Source organism: Camelus ferus, chromosome 23 (assembly GCF_009834535.1).
Source record: "Camelus ferus isolate YT-003-E chromosome 23, BCGSAC_Cfer_1.0, whole genome shotgun sequence".
NCBI lineage: Eukaryota > Metazoa > Chordata > Mammalia > Artiodactyla > Camelidae > Camelus > Camelus ferus.
The window spans coordinates 6,946,321-6,968,609 of NC_045718.1; the positions used below are offsets into that span (position 1 = coordinate 6,946,321).

Genomic DNA, 22,289 nt, shown 5'->3' on the forward strand with positions numbered 1-22,289 from the left:
GATCTTTGAGACAAAGACCTAAAGGTGAATAGTGAATTTCACCTAATGTTTTTTCCTGAGTTGATCTACCCCATGTGAACAACAGTTACCCTGTAAGCAGATACATATGAACTTTAGAAACCAAACTTTCAAATGGAATTCTTTTCGGTTATGCCACAGACACAAGGAAATGTCGCACTTTACTCAAAGAGTTATTCGTTACTTAGAAGTTTAAGTGATCTGACCACTGAAAAGTTAACAAAATGAAACAAGCCAAGAATTGCATGATTAAAGAATGCCAATTTGTAACCCAGGGGATAGGTATTTGCATACTAATTGTAATGTTCGTGCTGTTACATTCCCTTCAGCCTGAAGATCAGTCAGAAGGAGAAACTCGGCGTCATCCGTGACAGTCAGACAGTGGAACGAAAAATGCCAGTAAAGTGAGTTGCTGTTTAAAGCTATTTTTATCTCAGAAGATGTACAAATGAAACACTTGAGTCTTTGTTAGTCTCGATGTTTTGTTTCCTTCATTTATGATAAATATGCTAATTGTCTTTCCCCCTGATTTATTTTTTTCTCCTTTCTCCATTGCACTCTTCTTTTCTAAAATATGTTAACGATGCATGGCTTGCTTTTACAGTCAGTTCTTTCTACTTAAGATCCAGGAAGGTGACAAAGTGGAGAAAAACCTCTGAGCTCTCTTTATCTGAAGATTTTCCAAAGTATTAAAATTCGAGTTAAAGGCATATGATATATACGATCCTTGCAAAAAGTGTTTGTTGTTGCAACATTGACTGAGAAATGTGAAAATAGGTATTAAGTGCCGGGTAAGGCAGCAGCGTCACTTCCCCGAGCGCTCGGGCTCCTCGCGCGCATCCCCCGTTCTCCGGCACGCCGCTAATTGAGTGTGGCGAGCTCACTTGTGGGAGCGCACATTTTCTCATGCAGTACAACTGGTCCTAGCTGGCGCAATTAGCAAGATAACTGGTAGCTTTCACGCAGTTCCCATCTGGCCTGGTTCTTCGGACACAGAATGTGGGGACTGCTGGTCTTGATGGCACTCGCTTAATGAGGGAAACAGGAAGGAAGTCAGCCAAAACCCCATTCAATACTAAGTGCGATTTTGGCTCGAGATACATCGTGAATTTTCACGACAAATCAAAAGCACAAAAAAAGTAACTCTGATGGTGCATCACAACTTGAACTGGAAAGATACGCGCTCGCACAAAGGGGAAGAGCTCTGTAAAGTTACAACTAAAATCTGAATAAAAGGGAAAAAGAGAGAGAGAGAGAAGTGAGGGAGGGAGTGACATATTTTCCATTTATTTAAGGTAACATGTGTCAAGTAAAATTCAAATCTGTTTGTTTTTCAATCAAGCTACCCTTTTATCTCCCAACTTTAATTCTATAGATTTTTCTTAACATTCATACAGTTGCATTTCCAAAAACGTACAACATATTTCTCAGTCACATCTAATACCATGTCCTATTTTCATTTGATAATGTACAAAATCTAAGAATCGCTGTCTTCTGAAAACTTTCTGTTGAGTAGAAATTACAATGTAACTGTTATGTAGAGGAAATATTTGTGTGAAGTGTAGTAATCCTATTACAGAAAAAGCACTCTAAAAGTTACGTGAAACATTTATTACAGATGTTCCAAAATATGAACAAAGTGCAAGCGTATGTATGTTGACTCAACCGTTCTAAGAAGAATTGCGGGGTCTGGTTTACAAGCAGACAAACCTGTGTTTGAATTCTAACTGCCCATTAATACGTGTGTGATATTAACCAGTTACTAGCATGTCTGTGCCTCCTTACCCCTGGGTAACGTGGGATTAAAACGACTGTCATTTTCAGGATTCAGTGAGGTAAGTATATGACATGTTTAGCACAGTGTGGTATAGATTGTAAACATTCAATACATTGTTGTGCATTTTAATGCTATTATAAAAATTAGCTTTCAGTTTATTCATATATAGCAGTAAGTTACTCTTCCACAGAATTATATACAATCAACCCCAAATTAAAACATTTAAACAGTAAATTCACATTGTTTCTCAATAGTTGCATTTCACCTAATTTCTGAAAAGTTATGTACTGTGTTACCACCAATCCTTCCATCATATCAGATAGTCAAGATTGAAGCTTTCGAGTCAGATTTGAAATCTATTAGAAAACAGTGAGCTGTGGGCATTCCAGGCACTACTACATGTCAGCAGGGGTATGCAGGCACTTTTCCCAGAGGCTTGAAGGGCAACTTTCCCCTTTAAAACAATGTTACCATTTGGCGGACCTTAAATAATGCTAGAATACCCTGGTATCTCTAATTCCATTACCTCTAATATTCTGTATCTAAGGAATATCTGGAATACTTCAGTATATCTAATTCAAAACAGTAGGACTGTTCTTTTGCCCTTGGTTCTACACCATCTCTCAGACTTTGCTCTCATCTTTCTGGTTTTTTTTTTTTTTTTCCACTGTTTTCCTACCTTATCGAAGATGGTAAGAATAGCTTCCATTTACTTAAACACTTGCATTCCAAAGACACTCCTCTGTATCCAGTAAGTTCTTCACTGAATATTCCTTTTGCTTTTGGCTTATGCCAGCTCTGGCTCTCCCTAAGCACGTGGCTGCCCTGATGCCTTCAGAATGGATGTTGTCCGTTTCCTCCAATTTCACATGCTCAGGGGCAAGAGTGAGCTCCCTGGTCTGTCACTGCTCAGGGATGTTTCCATGCCATTTCTCTTCTTTCCTCACCCAGAACACACTTTGAAGCTAACGCAGTTCAGCTATATCTTGAATAACCTTATCAGCATCATCTCCCAGCTGCCTGAAAGCCACAATACCCTGTTGCATGAAGGCTTTCGTGCCTGCTTCTATTTGGGGTTTGGCCATTCATTCAAAATTTATTTATATGTTCAACAAATATTTCTTGAACCAGACACACTGTTCTTGGTGCTGGAAGACAATGTTTTTTTCCCTGTCATCAGAGAACTCACATACTAATGGAGGAGCCTATGTTCATTCTTGAATGAATTTTGCCTAGATTCTGTTTCTCAGGGTTTTGGGTTTTGTTTTTTTTGTTTGTTTGTTTTGTTTTTTGTTTTTTTTTTTCTGATGGCTGTTCCTCATTCAGAAGGGGTTTACTATACGGCCAGACTTGGAGTCCAACTCTTCTCTGCCTTATTCATTAACATATATCCCACATGAACTGAGTAGAAATTTGAATACCATGCCAACTTTAGTCTACAAATAGAGACAGCACTTTAAACATGTGCATTTTAAGAGATTCTATGATAATCTTTGCACTGTTTGATAGAATTTTTAATATTTGATGGAAGACCTAGTATTTGAGTCATATATGAAGTAGAACATAACTGTAATAGAGGAACAGGCTTTATAGCACACACAAGCTCTTCAATGCAAAATGAAGTCTAGGATTGGGTCCTGTTCTCCATTTATGAAAAATCGAAACTGAACACTCAATATATTTTTAAATGTTCACTTGAGTGAAAAACCACCATTTCAAAATGGCTTTACAGGAAACCTTGTGTCCCCAGGATTTAGTCGATCAAGGGAGAAGGGAAAATCATCTGCCCACCATTGGGGAAGGAAATAAAAGACATGGGAGATAGGAAGTAAAACTAATGGGAGATGGTAAAATAATTTCTCAATCACATACCCCACCCCCGTACCCCATGTAGCCTCTATGAGAACAGACTTCACTGTCTGAAAATACAACCACAACTGCAACAGCAGAAGGGAGCACAGGCAATGTCAACACAAGTAACAAAAACTGCGGAAAAGGTACAGGAAGTAATACAATACAAAAGCATAGAGATTGCTTCACACCAGCATCGCTCACACTAGCCTATTTCAGATTAGTCGCCTTGATATGCAAATATAAAATTTTCTAAGAATGATAGGATGTGAGACTATTTCATTATCAACCATTTTAACAGAAACCTACAATTAGACCATTCCTTTCCGTGACTAAGTCCTCTGCACAGCACAGAGCCGTCATCCGCGATTTTTTTTCTGGGCAGCAGAGGCTTTCCATGGATGGGGGCTGATTTCTGCAGGATCTTTGTTTATTAAGGGGAATAATGCATGATATATTTACATCTCAAAAAGTTTCTATCTTAAACCTGATTTATTATTTCTACATCACATCCCCCAAAGTATACCTTCTTCAGAAGACTTAAGTCAATAAATCTTTTGACTGCTTCGGAAAAGATGTTACTCTGTCCTGACAGATTCCTAGATTTAAATAAATCAACCCAGAGCTGGAAACATACTAGTCTAAAGAGAAATAAAGGCTGTCTCAGAATGGGGAAAGGAATTCTCAAAATACTATAAATAAGCTTTTTCAAGATCATCCCATGTTAGAGATCCTTAACCAAGACTTTTAAAAACTTTCTTGAGATGCATAATTATGAAATGGACAATTCTGTATAATGTGGAAACACAGAAAAATAGTTCTTCCACCACTACTGCTGAAAATAGTTCATCATCACTACTGCTATCATGGTGACTTTTCAGGAATAGACTGGAGTAATGCCACAGAAACTAACAGAATCGGGAAGAAATTCACTCTACTCCATAGAACGATGAGTAATCTCTCTCTCGTGCCTTTATGAGAGCCCAGGAATTTGCAAACATTGTTCACAATGTTGGCTAGAATAATAAATAATTTGCTCATGTCAAATTGCATCTCGCTTTGCTTTGCTACTGCTGTACACTGTGGAAAAATATATAATTCTTGTTGACCTTTTGCAGTTTAATTAACAATGCAAAGCTCACTTACATGACGTAATTCAACAAGTACACGTAACTCAGATATTACTACAGGTTACGGAAGAAAAAGATCACAATGCTATTGTCAAGGGCAGATGTTGTTTCCACAGGTCACCAACGGCAGAGGCAGTGGCGTGGTCTGAAAATATGGACACGCTTTTAACCAGCCAAGGTAAGACCCCACTAAAAATAGGTTTAAAAATACAATGATTAAAAGTGAATCATTAAATTCTGAAAGTTGTAGACATGTTACAAAGTATGAGTTTGATCAATATTGGAAGTATAAGATTCCCAAAAGCCACACAAAGTTACACATGTTTAAATGGACTTAGGCTGGACCTAAAATAAGGTATGATTATAGGAACTCCAAACAGTAAAACATAAAGAAAACCCCCAATGTAAGTGATAAACTTGTCATTTCCTTAGACTCATTATTATTTGATATGTATCATGACTACCTTTGCTACAAATGAAAAGAAATGCACAAACTATTGAAAAGTTGAAAATTTAAATAAATCACTTGTTTCCCATGTCCTGTAGGCTAAAATATAGTTTAAGTATTTATTTCAACTGAGTTGTTCTTATTTTAGTGAATATAAAAACATACCTAAATGTATGTGTATTTATTAATATGTACATTGTGGCTATATATTTATTGTTGATATCACGGTTTAAAAAGATAATCTTGGTCAGTTATAAATAAAATAGCCCAGAATTTAATTCAAAATAGTCACTTACAAAGATATCTAGAACTTCAGTTTTCATCATAAATAATCCTGCTTTGCAACATGTCTCACACGAAACAGACATGACATTATACACATGTAGAAAATGTTGAAAATGCAGTACTATTTGTTCTAATCAAATGGCATTTCCACTTTAAATGTATAAAGTATGAGAATATTAGAAAAGTTTATTTTAGAACATGATAAAGCTGAATAAATTCTTCACAACTGTTTATTTGTATGATATGAAGTTATACTGAATTAGATGAAATTACACTCCGATTCTATGATTCTGAAATAACTAATTCCTAAAGCACAGACATAAAATAATCCGCAATACCCCTAGAAGCCAACTAAGAACACATGTTAAAGATGCCAAGAATGTGGAATTGTGTTTTGTAAGTTCTGGATGGAGTGTTTCTTTTTTCCTTAAATATGTACGTGGCAGGACAGGCGAGGTTTGCTAAGGGCTTCAGGAGAGCATCTCTGCAGGAGGTAACTTGGCTGGCTCCCTGGGGGCCAGGGGCTCTGGGGACAGCATCACAGAAAAGGGCGCGGGAGGTGTTGTGAGGAAGGCAAGTGCTTCCATCTGCAAACCTCCTGGGCTTTTATACCTCATGCCCACATAAAGTAGAAACGTCCTAGGTTCATTTGCAAAGCTGATTGGTGTTTGCTTTTTGTAATACCAGAGAAATAGCTCCCATGTTTTTTAATGTTTTAAAGACCATATTCACCATATTATCTACTCGTTTTGTGACCTGAGCATATGCCTGGCGGGTACTGGGCACAGGTCCAAGTGTTGGTTCCACCACCTACTGTGACTTGCTCCACCTGTCACCCCTGCAGCACCCAACCGGTAGCCACGCCCCACTACGGAGAGCACCCTCGGATAATATCATCGTGACTATCTGCAGCATATTATTCCAAAGTCCCCTGACATCTTTTGAACATTCAGATTGCATGTACAGAAATAGAAAGTAGTTCAACAACAGTGTGTCCAAGACACAGACAACTGCCCCAGCTTCTGTTGTTTATTCTGTTCCCTTGTATCCTACACAGAACAATGGGAGGAGAAAAGACCCTGATAGTGGTTAGTTCAATGTGGCCCTTCATTAACAAGGCAGGATGGGAGAAAACATAACAGTTCCTTGATGTCTAACTTCCCAGCTCTCTGGAATGCATGCAGCTAATCCTCACTGGGAAAAAGCTTCCTATGCCTTAGTGACACATATGAAATAGTGCCCAATGTGACTCTACAATATTCTTTCAGTATTACTAAAGCATACTTTAACTTTTACATAAAATAGGTTTTAGTATAAATTCTATTTGGACCTCTCGAATCCACCATTGTTTGGACCAAATTCATGGAAAATTTTAATTGTGCTATTAACAGAATTTTTATAACCCGAATTTGTATCACAGAAGCTTCTCAGATATATTTTTAAATGTAAGAAACATGCAGTTAATTGAATTTTTATAGTGCTCACAAATTAACCACATCTGCACTCTCCAGTATGTCTACTGAGAATTTTAATTGGTACCTGATAACCTTTCACAACGACTTATTTCAACTCTATTTCAAATAATTAAAAAAATGGTTAAATCTATTTTTAATCCAGTGTTTTTAGACACTTTCATCTTGTTGCATAAAGCCCATTTCTCTTTTCTTTCACTAACCTTCACTTTGCTTCCTTCCTGCAGCAACAGCTACAGACTAACTCAGGCCCCTTTTCCGTATACTTTCCTCGGATCATTCCTTTTTTTTTTTTCCTAGTCCATGTTTCCTTTCCCCTGATTCCCCATAAATTTATTTCTCCCTGCTTGGCAACTTGAAGAGTCCGCTCCCAGCACACAGCCAGGGAAGAGCTGCTTTGAGCGCAGGCAGTGGGGCCCTCACGGCAGGTGGAGGAGGAAACTGGGAGCAAAGCCCTCCCAGTACCAAGCCTGCCGACGGTGTCTCCTCCTCTGAGATACACTCGCTTAGGAACACATACTGTGGTCAGCAGGTGCCAAGTGTCAAACATCAACTTAAAGTCCTGGCTTAGTTCAGTCAGGTGCAGGAATTTGATGATGATGATTCTAACCTACCTAAGTAGAGGCGCACTCTTAACCATCCTTAGCCCTGAAAGATTTAGAAAAATTACCCTCTCAAAGGAGCTCTAGGTATATTCCAAAGAAGAGTATATCAGGGCACACTGTGATGAGGAAAGTAGAGAAAGGAAGAGTCTAAACAGATGGTCACAAACTTAAATATTTATGGGAGCAAGGAATAATAAATGGGTAAATTTGGTTGAAAATAAGATAACAGGAAGAGGTGGGAGCAATGGGAATCCCAGGCTTCAAAGGTTACCTGTTGCTATTCAATTTAAAAAATGCTAATTGCAGAAGTATAGATATAAATATTTAATGTTTATGACTACTGATCCAAAATACAGTTCTCTAAAGCTAAAAAATAAAGTACATAAGTGTTTTATTTAGAGGGATGACAAATATTTGCTACTGAATACTCAAATGCTCACACTATCCAAGGTACTAGTTTTGGCCTTATTACTGCACTGTGTGATATACAAAAGTTTTTCTCACATATTTTATAGCCGGTCTAGATGCTTTTCGAACATTCCTAAAATCAGAGTTTAGTGAAGAAAATGTTGAGTTCTGGCTTGCCTGTGAAGACTTTAAGAAAACGGAATGTGCAGAAAAAATTGCTTCCAAAGCCAGGATGATTTATTCTGAATTCATTGAAGCTGATGCCCCGAAAGAGGTGAGTGAAATATTCCACGACAGTGAATCTTTTTCCATTAACAAATCTGCTCCCAGGTGAAAGACGCTAAGTCCATCTCAAGGGAAATTAAATTGTCACTAGGTTCTCAAACAGAAAATGTCTGTAAATACCAACAGAATTTCCTTAAGATGACCCTCTAGTACTGATTCAGCAAATATTTTAAGCACTTCTATGTGCTTAAACGTTTCTGTTTTCTGCGCACAACAGGCAGTCTCTTAAAAACAGTGTCTAATTATCTCAAATTAAACAGCTCTACAGCTAACCCTACAGAAATCTCACTTAAATGTGCTGCTGGATTTAAAATTCACTTTCTTTTTTCCTTTTGTAAACCAGGAGGTCAGTTTGTAATAGTCTTCTTGAGTAAATTTTTTAAATTAAAATATCTATGTGAGGGAAAAAACTACTAACCACAGTATAAATTCTTTACATTTAATATTTTGGAGGCCCACATAACAGCATATAATGATGTCTTAGCTTCCAAAAGAGGGGTTCGCCTACCGTCATTTGTTGGCGGGTTGCTGGGCGGCACTCCGCAGGCCTGCAAGGCCTGTGCCCGCCCAGCCTGGAGACGCAGGAAGGAGCCCCGAGTCAGCGACAGAGACGTCAGTCGTTTAGTGGACGGGGAGCTTACCTGTCGGCAGCAATGTCCTGCAGCGACTCCCCAGCGTGTGTGGTGGACCGCAGCGGAGGACGTAGTGCCGGGCTTCGCTCCCCGGGGTCAGGGGGAGGTTAGCGGTTATATCGGAAGTGACGTCAGGGTGCCTCGTTGGTTACCAGGGAAACCCGCAGAGGGACACGCCCTTCACGCCTGTTTGATGAGAACAAGCACCAGCTGGGGCCTGGGGCTGGCACATAGGACGGCCAGGCAGGTGAGAGCTGTAGGTGAAGCAGGCACTGGTCCAGCAGGGGATGTGCAGGGGATGTGCAGAGGGCAAGAGCACAGCCGTCTTGAGCGGCCTGACCCTACAACGGTGAAAATGAGCCAAAGATGTGAGGCATTGTCTCCAGTGGTCAGGACCCACCAATGCTGCTTTAAGATCAGGAAAATAGAAAACCTGAAATGACACAGAGAATAGTCCCCCAAAAAGTGTTCTACGTGTGTAACATATCATTTATTTTTGACTTAATATCCAGAACCACACCACGATCATCTCTGCATATCCCTTTAATGCTTAACTTCAAAGTTTAAGCTATTTATATTTAAAAACTGTTTTGGTTCCTCATTGAACATAACATACAAGCAAAGAGTTTTAATGATAAGCAGCAAAGGGGAAGCTACATTAAACTTCTGGCACCAAACATAAACTACTAGTACAAGACGTCATCTTTCCCTACAGAGTTGAAATACTGATATCCTCATAAGTGACAGTTACTGTATTTTCTAATCCGAAATTAAAATTCATGGTATGAGAAGTTATTGTGCTTATGAAGACAGAGGACAGAATAGATGAAAGGCAAACACTTTCCGAAAACCTAGGGCATAAAGTTGCCGGATCAACAGTACAAGTTTTAGATGAACATTAATTACTGCTGTATGTATTGGCAGAGCACAACATTGCAGACATATGAAGCACTGAAACTTAGCCTGGAATTCAAAGGGGGAAAGAGAAAATGACTTAACTCCTATGGACCTATTTCAGCACTCATTTATCAGTCACTATCTAAGAATCAATAAATAATTCTGGAAAACTGAAACTGTAGTATATAAGATTTGTCATGTTGATTAATGTGTCATTCCCTAAAAGGCTCTGAAATCAACTCTAAAAGTATCCTATTTTCTGTAATATTAGTTTGAAAGCCAGATTTTTTTTCTTCTTTATGAATTTGTCTACTTAATAATGATTATTTTAGGATAACCTTCTCAAACATTATGTATGAAAAAATCTTCTAATAAGAAAGGTAATCTCTTAATTATAGCTGAATTCAAAGTTATGATATATAATAAATTATCAATATTGACAAAAGAGGTTTGCTTATTTTCCTCTTTCCTTCCAAAATAATTTTATGTGGTAATAATTTTAAATAATACAATTACTATTTTAGGATATAAAACTTTCACAGTTTTTAATAATTTGTCCATCTAATTAATCTTTACTACATAAAACATAATTAAATTTATGGCTGATTTTCAAATAGTAGATTATATTGCCTCCTTAAAGTATCTAAAAATGTTGTTTTTGGATATGACAAAATTCTCATTGAAAGCAAAGTGTATTTCTACATTTGAAATAGTCATTATCTTTCCTATTATTTGCCATTAGTTATTTCCAATTTAAATTACTAATGGGCATTTGTCTCTTATTTACCAATTGCAGTCTTCAAGGTATTTATAATTCCTCAGTTATATATTAAATATAATCCAACTCTTAGTATGTTACTTCATTAAATTAATTTTTTGAGTGCTTGTTTCCATAATGAAGTTGGAGTAAAAGGAGAGAGTGACATGTGAAAAAACCAGTCAAATACATAATAAGCAATATAATAATTTAATAATTTGAAGTTGTTATTAGCACAGTGGGAAAGAGCGAATTAAGTCTATTTGGAGAGTTGAAGGGATGGTTTTTCAGGGTAGTTCACATGAAAAAGGTATGTCATGAAAAAATAAGTAATATTTATCAAGAGAGCAAATGAAGAAAGAATATCTCAGACTGAGGGCACAGGTGTAGTAGGGATGAACAAAGCCCCCTAGTGTTCTCCAGAAATCACAAGCATGTTGATATTGCTAATGAGGAGGAGGCGGTTACAGAGGGATAGGCAGCAGGAGAGATAAAGAAAGACTGGGAAGAGGTCTGGATTTATTTGGTAGGCAGACTTAACAAGACAAGGTGATATATTTCATGTGGAGGTTGGAAAATATGATTGTCATAAGCAGAAAATTAATTCAAGAATGAGATTTCATGAGAGTATTCTCCATGTTTTATACTCCTAGTTATATACCTGATTCTTACAAAGAAGCAAAATTATAACCAATTTCCTTGACAGAAAACCTCAAAAGTAGAGTACAATGACAAAGTCACATTATCCAGATGTCTATTAAATTCCATTTACTTTCTTTTCAACTTTTCATGTCTTTATTTCCTATCTATAAAATTGCTAACATGACAATATGTTTAATTGATGCAATCACACAATTTACAATTAGACTATACTAAATTTACCAAATGACCGCTGTCGATAGACTGACGTTACTAATGGTTCTCAGTTTCCTATTCTAATAGGCAAAACTGCCCACAGCATTGGAACTTCCAGGTCTCTATGAGAGATGGTAATAACCCCAATGGACCTCAACCCTCTACTTTACAGTGTTACATTCTCTGGTTTCTACACTAATAGAGTTTGTGTGACGTAGTGGAAAACCTAAAGGTTAGAGTTAACAGATTCAAATCCTGTGACCTCTTTCATCCCTCTGGGCCTCAGTTTCCTCATCTATAAAAAATCATATAACAACCACACAGGACAGATGACAATGATAAACAAGACCATGTGTCTAGGGTTTACATCATGCTGAATAGTTTTTAAAAAGTTTAATCCTTTTCTTTCTTTACACAAGTCACTGTAAGTACCACTAAATCACCCTGAAAACAACCATTAGCTTCTAAGAACATTTGAGGACAAGCAACTTTAAAGGACTTGACAAATATATATACGTGAACACATATTAGAAAAACATGTTAACAAATCACTAGTTTCAGACAGAAAGAGCTACTCATTCAATGGATTGTACCTAGATATTTTCAGGAGAAGATACTGCAGAAAAAAAATTAGTTATGACTAAGTGATTTGAAAATAAGAAAATTATTAGATAAGCAATATATATTTTAAAGTGTCCTTACTTTGCACACAGTAAGAACCAGTGAGTGGCAAAGAAAACAATTCTTGTATTTGTTCTTCCTTTAATTTGGACTACTAGTTTCATAATATTTGGAAATTTTGAGGAGATAATATTATTACTTGGTTTTAAAAGAATGTAAATCTTCCAAAAATTAAAATAATATTTTCATAGTCAGCTAAGACATTGTTTTAAATATTTACATTTCTATCATTTATATATATTGTATTTATATCATTGCTTCTTTATATTAAAAAGAAAATTGGTCAGGATGGAAAATATGTGATTAAAGAGAAAACATTTATCTTGATTGTCATTCTGTGAGATGAGAAATCATTCCAAGTTATAATACAGTGAAATATTTTAAAATTATATAAATTCAACTTAATATTATGACCAATCCAGGAACAAATACAATGGCAATTTTTTAAATTAAAAAAAATGTTAATACAAAATATTTGATTCTTAAATGTATTTATTCAATGTGAGGACATCATAACTCATAAAACAGGAAATTATTGTCAGAAAGCAAAAGATATCTTAATGGGACTTTGCAGGACACTGTTTAAATATCTGTGTCTGGGTTTTTTGCATTTATTTTTAATGCAGTATAATATTATTTATTGACTCATATTTGATTTCACTTCAACAAATGCTTATTCTGTGCCTACTATTCACTTTCCCAAGATAAGTTCCCCCCATGAAAGGGAAGCCCAGTCTAAGCAAGAGAACAGGTAGTAAACACATACATATAATGCACTATGTTGTGTGAACTCAGCAGCTTGATAAGAAAATGCAAGAAAATACAATAGGTTGAAACTATGGTTTGGCTCAAAGGAAACTTTCCTTCTCAGGTTAAAAAATGAAATTTATAGAACTAAGAAAAAACAGCAAAGCAATAAATGATTAAGTGCAAAAATTTTTTAAAAAGTAGCAGATGAAATGGTTTGCATTATACCTAAAATGATATAATGATTGAGAAGTATTGAGGCAGGACATTGAGAGAAGGCCTGTATTTTAAATAAGGTTAGTTTTAAGCTGAGTCTTGAGGGAAGAAATAGATTGACGTTTTATTGGTAGTGGGAAGCCCATGGGCATCTGCAGGCATTTCCTGATATTACTATAAAGCCAATTTTGTATTCTCCACTTTATATCCGTATTTTCTTTGCATTTTTCAGTGCCACTTCCCCAATGTGCTGATGTTATTTTCAGTCTTAGTCCTGCCCCACAACTTGCTGCTGGCCCACAGTGTCCCCTCAACGATAGAATCACCTCCAGATACAATGTTTGCTGATTATTAATTTCCTAAGTTTTTACACACTGATCAATAGTTAGGTGTCTATTATATACCAAGCACCATGTTGGTGCAGCTAACAAAAAAAGACAGTCAGAGTCCCTGAATAAATGAAGCTAACCCTCTTGGTGGGAAGATTCTAGTATAGGAAATAGAGAATTATAATAAACTTTCATGAGTGTCGTGATCGGGAAGGAAATACAGGTGATATGGTAGCATCAACAGGAAAATCCAAGTTGAAGGCATCAGGCAAATGTAGCTCAAAAGAATCAGTAAGCTTTGATCAGAAGTTTGAGCGTGGGGGGAGGGTAGAGCTCAGCGGTAGAGTGTGTGCTGAGCATGCACAAGGTCCTGGGTTCAATCCCCAGTGCCTCCATTAATACATAAACCTAATTACCTCCCCTGAGAATTTTTTAAAAATTAAAAAAAGAATTAAAAAATAAAAAGAAATTTGAGTATAGAAGGAACTATGACAAAACGGGAGGAGGGAAGGACAACAGGGGAGGAAGACGACAGATGAGTCAACCAGAGGACCAGCCAGTGCCCAGAAGGTTAGTCCGGGAGTGAAAGAAGCCTAGCACTGTGAGTCTCAGCGTGTCGGTCTCCTGCACCCCTGTGATGTTTGCATTCTTGTTTATTTCATCTTAAAGGGATCGCTTATAAAGGAAGAGAAAGAGAGAGAAGGTAGGAGTGAGGGAGAGGAGGAGGAGGAAGAAGAGAGGGAAAGACAAGGGAGCAGAGCTGAAGAAACTAGAAGCAACAACTGCCCAGTGCCCTCGCATGGACGACCTGATCTGATCACCACATTCGCTCCTAGGGAGGCATGACGCTCATCCACGTTGTACAGGTGAAAAATGAACTGAGACTTAGAGGTAAAATGATGAGGCCTGCAGTCATTAAGAGACACAGATCACAAGGAGAGAGGTCTTCCATCCAAGCTTTTACATTTCAAATTCTTTTTTCTAGATCTAAGACTAGTTTCAAGGTTCATGACACAGCCTGGGAACCTTGATGTTTATGCTAAAGGCGAAAGCATACAATTACCTTCTCACAAAGATTCTATCTTCCTTTCTATCAAAAGCTTTCTTTCTTTTCTCATATTCTCTCTAATTTGTATAACTTTTTAAAATATAAAGCAAAAAAAAAAAAAAGTGGCAGGAATATTTCCTCTAATAACCTGCAGTATCACTGTGGCCCTCTGAAAAAACGACGGCTGCATTTTCTACTCGAGAACAAAATGCTCAGGGGTTTTTTGAATTTCCACAGGTCCCTGCGCCACTGAAATTAATCTTGGATTAGCATATTGGGGTGGGTGAAGGAAACTGTGAGTCTAACTCCTTTTCAGCTGCCCCCATAGCATTTGCTACCTATATCTATTTTTAGCAATCCGTGTACATTATGCTTTTATGCATTATGATGGCATACATTTGATTTTTTTTTCCCCTTTTCTCTTGACCAGTTTAACGTGTTAGTTCCATGTTCTTTATTTCTGCCTTTAAAACCAATCCCAACAAAAGAATCCTGTCCTGTGCAGGGTAATTCCATCTCCATGTTACAAACTTGGCTCTTTTCAACTGTAATAGCCACCCTTGAGAATGTATTTCAGGACGTTCGTCCACCTTTAATGATGCCAAAAACGCAGTAAGACTGGAGGTGCTAGTGGTGATTAAATAGACTCATGTAACCAAAAACATGATTATAGGTAGCTTTCGTTTGAATAGTAATTTTTAAGCTTGGTTGTGAATGAGGTCTAGGAAGCTGCCTGCCCCATTTGAGTAAGGCGTTTTACATATGCATGTGCACACTTTTTGCATAATGACAGTTTCCAGCTTCGCTATACATTCTAAATGAGGAAAAGGCCACCTAATTTGAATGTGAGAAGCTCAACTGAAAACTTTCATTCAAATTATGTAAAAATACATAAAGCACTGTTTAGGGTCACAGGAAAGCCAAAAGGTATAGTTAAAAATGTATTCTTCCTGCTAAAATAATTTGTTGGAAGCCAAAAGAATTTAAAACTGCTGGTGTAGAAAAGAATTGGCATGCATAACTTGCACATATCAAAATCACCTGAGTATTATTAAAATACCCCTGGCTCGTTATAATAAAACCGTTTTTAAACAGCTACCACGAACATCATTCAGAAGGCAGTCATATTAATGCAATGGATTGTCGTCAATGTCAGCTGTGTCAAGGCCTTTTCAAAACTGACAGGATTTAAAAGCCGCTAAACAGTCGCGATGACATCTCAGCTGTCATTCAGTAAGAATCACAATCCTGAGTCTTGTTTTCTGAGATTGGCAGTGCTGTGGTCTCAGAAATCTAAGATAATTTGTGACCTTTTGAAAAATAAGCAGATTAAATGTATTTCTCAGCACCTTTGAAACTTGAGTGTATCCATAGAAACAAAATGCAAGTGGCTATTCGTGTCAGTAAATAATATAGATATAACTCTGTTTATTTCATCAACTGATATGCCACTCAGCCCATTCTCTGGACCCACGAGTTTGAGATACGGAGCCAAACTTTGTAATTCCCAAGTGCTCAGGAGGGCCTTGAGACCATGTAGCTGGAAGGTCTGCCTCGGTAGAGGGTTACCTCCTCACAGCGGCCCCGCCTTCAATCCACTCCAAGATCATCACCTCCTCTGCTGTACTTTTTGAGATAGAAACTTAGCAATGAATGGATATGAATGAATCTTCCAGCAGAACCCAACCAAAAATCAAGTTTGAGATGAGTGCAAAGTTGGGGCTGCAGTTCGCAAACACGTGCTTAAAAGTGATTATATTAAAGGAATATGTGTCTCAAAATATATAATGAGGCCTGATATTTTCACTTTTTTCTTGACACTGAAAGTTCAGGGGAGTCAAGAAGACAAGACAAGGCACTTTGGGCAGACAGTTCTCAAAGCTCACCAGGACAGACTCCTGAGGAGCACTTCACAACATGATCACCTCTCCTAACTGACACGCTATGTTCAGTTGGCTTCCAGAACTGGGTTTCCTCCTCTTAGTGACTACTCTGTGCTGTTTCCACTCATGACCCAGCACACACCATCCTGAGGGGAGGCGGTCCTCACCTATTTGCTGCTCGGTGGTCTCTTCCAGTCTTATGGCTTTAAAAGGGCATCTCAAACTTAAACACAAATCTGAGTCCTGATTCTCTGCTCAGAACTTTCTTCTCCCTGAGCCTCTGCAGCCGAGTTCCTGGCCACTCCACTCTTCTATTCTCTCTGGCTAAATAATCAATAGTCACCCTTGATTCTTTTCTTCTGTTTATACACCATATCCAATCCATCAGATACTTGCTATCATCTCATTCTTCAGAATATTTCTAAACACCATTTTTAAAGGTATTGTTCCTTGATAAATATTCAATCGTAAGCTCCACCCATTCTACTTTCTAAATATCTTTGAAATCTATGCATTTCCCCCCATTCTCTGTGACATGACCCAGCCTGATCCACCATCACTGACCACCTGAGTTTCTGGTATGACTTCCTAATTTTTCTTCCCTTTATCCACACCTAGTTATTATACCACACAGCAGCCAGTGATATGTTTTTTTCAAACACGTGTTTACATCAGTCCCTTACTTAAAATTTTCCTTTTGCTCTCAGGTTAAGTAAAAATTATTTACCAAGACCTATAGAAGTTTGTGTGATTGGACCTTCATGCCTCTCCAGGCTGTGGCCCTTCTTTCCCTGAAAACCCACTGGGCTTCCTTCCGTTTTCCCTCCCTGAACAAGTCCCTTTCTTCACCTTCTCTACTCATAATAATACTTTGAGGCTCAGCTTAAAATCTCACTTCTTTCAGAAAGTGGTTTTTATTTTTCAGAAGGTATATTTTTCCCTTTGAATTATTTTCTCAAAATCTGTCTTCTTGATTGACTTTCAACTTAACCATCTTTATATCATCAAACCTGAGCACAATTCAATGAAATACTTTAAATGAATAAATTCTAGAAATGACTACCAAAAACCAACTACTTCTTCAGATGAGTTTTTGTTTTGTTTTTTCAGAAAAAAGGGGTAATAATACTATCTCATAGTCGTCTGCGTGACACCAAGTAGCTGTATGAAGACTGAGACTTAGCACAACTTAGCAGTAATAGTTGATAAACATTAGTTATTATTATCTACTATCATTACTATTATTATTATTATAAAATAATCATATTTAAGTATCCTTATGATTATTTCTGAGTTAATGCCATTGCTCAAATATTTTGAAATGGGAGAGACAAAGTCAACAAGGAAAAAAATCCAGGGAGAGAAGAAGACTTGGGACAGACATTAGATGATGCTTATCTGCTTTGCTCATGCTTGGAGGGACATGTAGGAAAAAAAAAAGAATTCATGAAAAAAATAAGGAAAAGATAGCAGATAAAAGACAGATTAACTAATTCCTTGTCACAAACTACTGAATTTCCTTGGTAGTGACAAATCTTCTTTCTCTGATTATCAAACTGAATACTTAACAGTAACAGAAACAACTGTATCCAAATCTGTTTAAGCAAGAAGTCAAACTTCTTAAGATTTTTAAATCAAAATAATGTATGATGATAAGGAAATTATAGTGACTTTCCTTCTGTGATCAGGGAAGGCTTCTTGGAGGCTATTCAATTTAAGGTAAATCATCAGGGATTGAGGATACTCTGCACAGAGTAAAATTTTGGAGGCAAGAGGGATTTCAGATGGTGAAACAGTATAAACAGGGCTTTAAATGCAAGATTCATTTTGGGAACAGAAAGTAGGCCAGCTTTATGGACAGCACTGAAGATACGTAGGAGATGATTTCAAAACAACACATAGAGTCCAGGTGTGAGGAAGCTCTAATGATGGGGTAAGATGTTTAAACTTTCATGTTATAGTAAGTAATGCATTGTCAGCTGAATATTCAAACAATGAAAGTGATGTTTTGGTGAAACTGATCTAGTAATGGTGTCCACAGTGTTTAGAAAGGAAAGACATTGTAAGAAGAGGCATCAGGTAAGAGGTAAATTCCATGGTTTAGGGGAAGTGTTAGGTTATGGGAGATTAAACTGGAGACACAGGAGTGAGAATGAAAAAGAGCACGTGAAACTACAAAATAAAAGGTGAATAAGGAAAGCATATATATATATATAGAGAGAGAGAGAGAGAGAGACAGAGACAGAGAGATCAGAGGGAAAAAGAGGTGTCAGAGATGATTCTTACATTTTGAGCTTGAACAACTTGGAGAAAAATAATGACATTTATACAAATAATGTGGGTGTGATATTTTGTCACTTACATTAAACTGAACTGCCAAGTCACATCATAATACTACTGATTATCTCCTGGGTACGGTATCTCTGCTCATCACTTAGCAATCAAAAGCTGATGTTGGCAGCTCCTTGGTAGGGAAACAGGCAAATCGGAAAAAATGGGATGGATAAGTCAGAAGTACAATCTCAATATATTGAACAAATAATATTAATTATCAGTATCAGACTAAAATGGAATTGTTCTGTTTAAAATCTTAACATGACTTGTAACAAATGTAGAAACTTTTTTCACTTTATTTATACAACATATATTTATTGAGTCCTTAAGGCTGCACAAAACATGGTGAGGGACGGGTGAAATGTAAATATTGTGGAAGTAACACAAAGTCTTTTGAGAAGTCAGACAAGGGGAAAAAAAATCTACAAGTAAACTTCACAAGGCAGATGGTATTTGAATGTAGCCTTAAGGACACAAAAGACTGTGAAAGACTTAGCTGAGCAGGAGTGGCTTTCAGCTCAGTGGGGATAGCGTGGGAAAACGTCCATTGCTGAGAGAGTACAAGGAAGTTGAGGGGAGGAGAGGACATGTATCCATTTGGATCATATTGCGAAGGCCGTGAATGCCAAGGTGATGGCTTTGGGCTTTTTAAATAGGGAATGAGGAGTTACTGCAGAGGTTCAGCTGTGACCGAAATAACAGAATAGTAATAGAAGCCAGCACTCAGAGGCCCCGATATCAGTGAATGAATGCCTGAGGGAGTGAACTTGCTATATTCATCATTACAGGGGATATAAAGTTAAACAAATTGCAGACGAGGCCATGACAGCATGAACCACACAGTTAAAGGAGAGAGCAAGCAACGCATATTCCCATATCCTCATATCCCCACAACACAAGGCAGGATGCACTGAAACAGACTAGACTCCCCGCTTACCAGCCACTCCCCGATCTCGGCAACACCCGCCACTCACTGGTTCCCGCCACGAGGGAGGCACTGTCCTAGGTTCACGATGTGTTGTTATGCCGCTTCCCTGCTCAAAGCTCTCCAGTGTCTTCCCATTGCTTTCAGTAGAAAAGCTGAGAAGCCCTCGCCACAGGAGACAGGCCTACGGGACTCGGCCTGAGTCTCCTCTTCCAGCCTGACCACAGGAACTTTCTTGCTCGCACCGTCCAAGCTCAGGGGTTCTGCAGAACATAACCAATTCTTTCCTGCATCAGGGACTCTGCCTTTGTCGTATTTTGCCAGGAAATGTTCTTCCTCAGATTCTCAGAGAGCTGGCTTCTTCTCATCCTTCAAGTGCACATTTAAAATAATACTATTTATTTAGTGCTGGGTGGTCTCTCCCCAAATACAGAAAGAATCTGGCACATAACAGACGCATAAATATTTGTGGAATCAGTGAATGTACTGGTCATCTCACTTTAATCCTTTTAACAACCCAGTCGAGAACTGCCTAGCTTAGAGATGAAAAAAGCTGAGCTTGGAAGCATGAAAGTAACTCACCTCTGGTCACAAGCTCAGAAGTTTTAGAGCGCAGACTTGAAAAGTATCCTAAAATGTTCCCACTACTCCACACCATCTTCCTGTACAAAGAAGCAGAAACTGATCCCAGATTTTGAGGCCTTCAAGGAAGTTGCAGCATTTGATCTGGAACTTTGCTGGAGGACCTGAGAGGATGATCAGAAAAACAAAAGGGCAGGTGTATCCTGGGATCCCTGAGGAGCTGAAATCCCTAAAGAAAGAAAACATCAGTGAGCAAATAGTGGCCTTTGATGATTCTTTTCAAAATGAATTTTTTCTTCTGTTCTTCTTCCTAGAATAACAATATTAAAATAGTTTGACGTGACTTATCTCATTTAGTCCTTAGGACACTTTAAGATCGATGCTATTACCATTCCCTTTTACACCACGGAAATTGAAGATTGAAGCAAATTACAGAACTTGCTTTACTCATCTGAATAGCAAGTAGGCGGCTGAGGAGAGATTTGATTGAAGGTCTGCCTGCCTGTATTTTAGCTTCAATTCAATAAGCATAAGTGGTCACTTACAGTCTTTTACCAGACCCCCAAATTCTGGCATTTTTAAAGTCTCCCCCATTTTGCCAAAAGACATTTTAATTCTACTCAACAAATACTTATTGATGGCTTACTGTGGGGTAGACAGTCTGCTAAGTGCCAAAAAATAAACTGATGAATAAGACGAATCTAGCACCTGCCTTTGGTGAGATTTGAATTTTAAGATTCAGATCTCTTTTGCACTTCATGAATATCTTCAGTTGAAGTGAAACAACTTGGATATGAAATTTTCTGCTTCTCAGAATATAGCCTGGAATCAGGGAGGAACTGAAGAAGTATCTCCACAAAGTTTGGGCATTTGCAGATGAATGGTGTGTTCCAGCATAACAGATCTCTATGAGACCTTGCTGAGAGCACTCTGTGGGAGTGTTATGGGGACAAGGATGTATGCACACACATATATATGTATATTATGTGGGAGGCATGGGGGTCTGTGAACTGGGGGGGGGGGGCGCTGTTATTTGGTCCATTTTGGCAAACAAGAAGAACAAATTAGAATGAAAAGCAACATTCTGGGAAACAACACGAGGAGGTATGGAGGGTGGGGATGGGTGATGGGAGCAACCTAGTCAATTCTAATTACTATCCTGTCTGTGGAAATCACATATTAGATACTAAGGTCAAAGTACTAGAAAGAAATAAAGGATGGGTGGGAAAAGAGATTCACAATCATAAAATACCTTGTTTGCCTTTTCACTTTGCCATTTTTCATAATCTGAAAATAAGGTTTGACCTCTCTTCTCTGTCAATGCCAACTTTCTCGACCTAGGAAAAGTAATTAAACCAAGCACGTGTTCTGCATTTCAGAAAATGAACACTGACTTTCTGTTGCTTTGCATCGGATTAACTTTGTGTTTAGAAAAAAATTCAAATCATTTGTGCATCTATCATCTGTACAAAACACGCACTCTTTGATTAAACTAAACTAATGCTGTGCAATTTATTTCCACAGATTAACATTGACTTCAGTACCAGGGACCTCATCTCAAAGAACATTTCAGAACCAACTCTCAAATGCTTTGATGAGGCTCAGAAGTTAATCTACAGTCTCATGGCCAAGGATTCTTTCCCTCGATTTCTAAAGTCAGAGATTTATAAGCAACTGGTAAATAGCAAACAGGTTGGCAATCATAAAAAATGGCTCCCTTTCCTGTAAAGAAGGTAAATGACAATCGGTTATAATTGGGGGAAAACAAGTGATAGCATAGATTAACTCTTCATGACTATACTTCAAGGCTAGAATGTTTTAAATATTCAACCACAACATAAGTTTTTTTTAGGATTTAGAGAACATGTCGTACTCCAATAGGCAAATAATATTTTATATATGAAGTCTGAATGTCTAAGTTATTTGTTTGGAATGCATTTATTTTACCAGGTACTTAAAAATCTCCTACTGGGAGAACACAAAGGAAGTTTATCGAAATATAATACACTCTTAACCATAAGTGAATACTCCTACGACATTACAAATTCAAGAAACTATATATCTTCATGTTGCTGAGTGGGAGTCTGTTTAGCATCATATACATGATTTTAAATACCACTTGCG

The 22,289-nt window shown here is 37.7% G+C and overlaps 1 protein-coding gene and 1 long non-coding RNA gene across 19 annotated transcripts in view; one reads left to right on the forward strand and one right to left on the reverse strand.

Moving 5' to 3' along the window:
• The window catches only part of LOC106730317, a 230,561-nt gene that overhangs the window by 117,723 nt on the left and 90,549 nt on the right, over positions 1-22,289 (reverse strand). For 13 of the 18 annotated variants that reach the window (XR_004314664.1, XR_004314660.1, XR_004314657.1 and 10 more), the window contains 4 exons: positions 20,166-20,394; positions 19,596-19,952; positions 18,687-18,788; positions 8,921-9,252 (listed from right to left, as the gene is read on the reverse strand). This is a non-coding gene — a long non-coding RNA (uncharacterized LOC106730317). Of the gene's footprint in view, positions 1-409; positions 1,244-8,920; positions 9,345-18,686; positions 18,789-19,595; positions 19,953-20,165; positions 20,395-22,289 lie in introns of those variants that run through there. The other 5 variants (XR_004314663.1, XR_004314667.1, XR_004314672.1 and 2 more) reach the window with 5 other exon arrangements.
• RGS21 (regulator of G protein signaling 21) lies at positions 410-21,893 on the forward strand. The gene is made up of 4 exons (XM_032466783.1): positions 410-422; positions 4,878-4,954; positions 8,102-8,268; positions 21,690-21,893. Exons 1-4 carry the CDS (start codon positions 412-414, stop codon positions 21,891-21,893), a joined length of 459 nt encoding a protein of 152 aa, XP_032322674.1. The 5' UTR covers positions 410-411.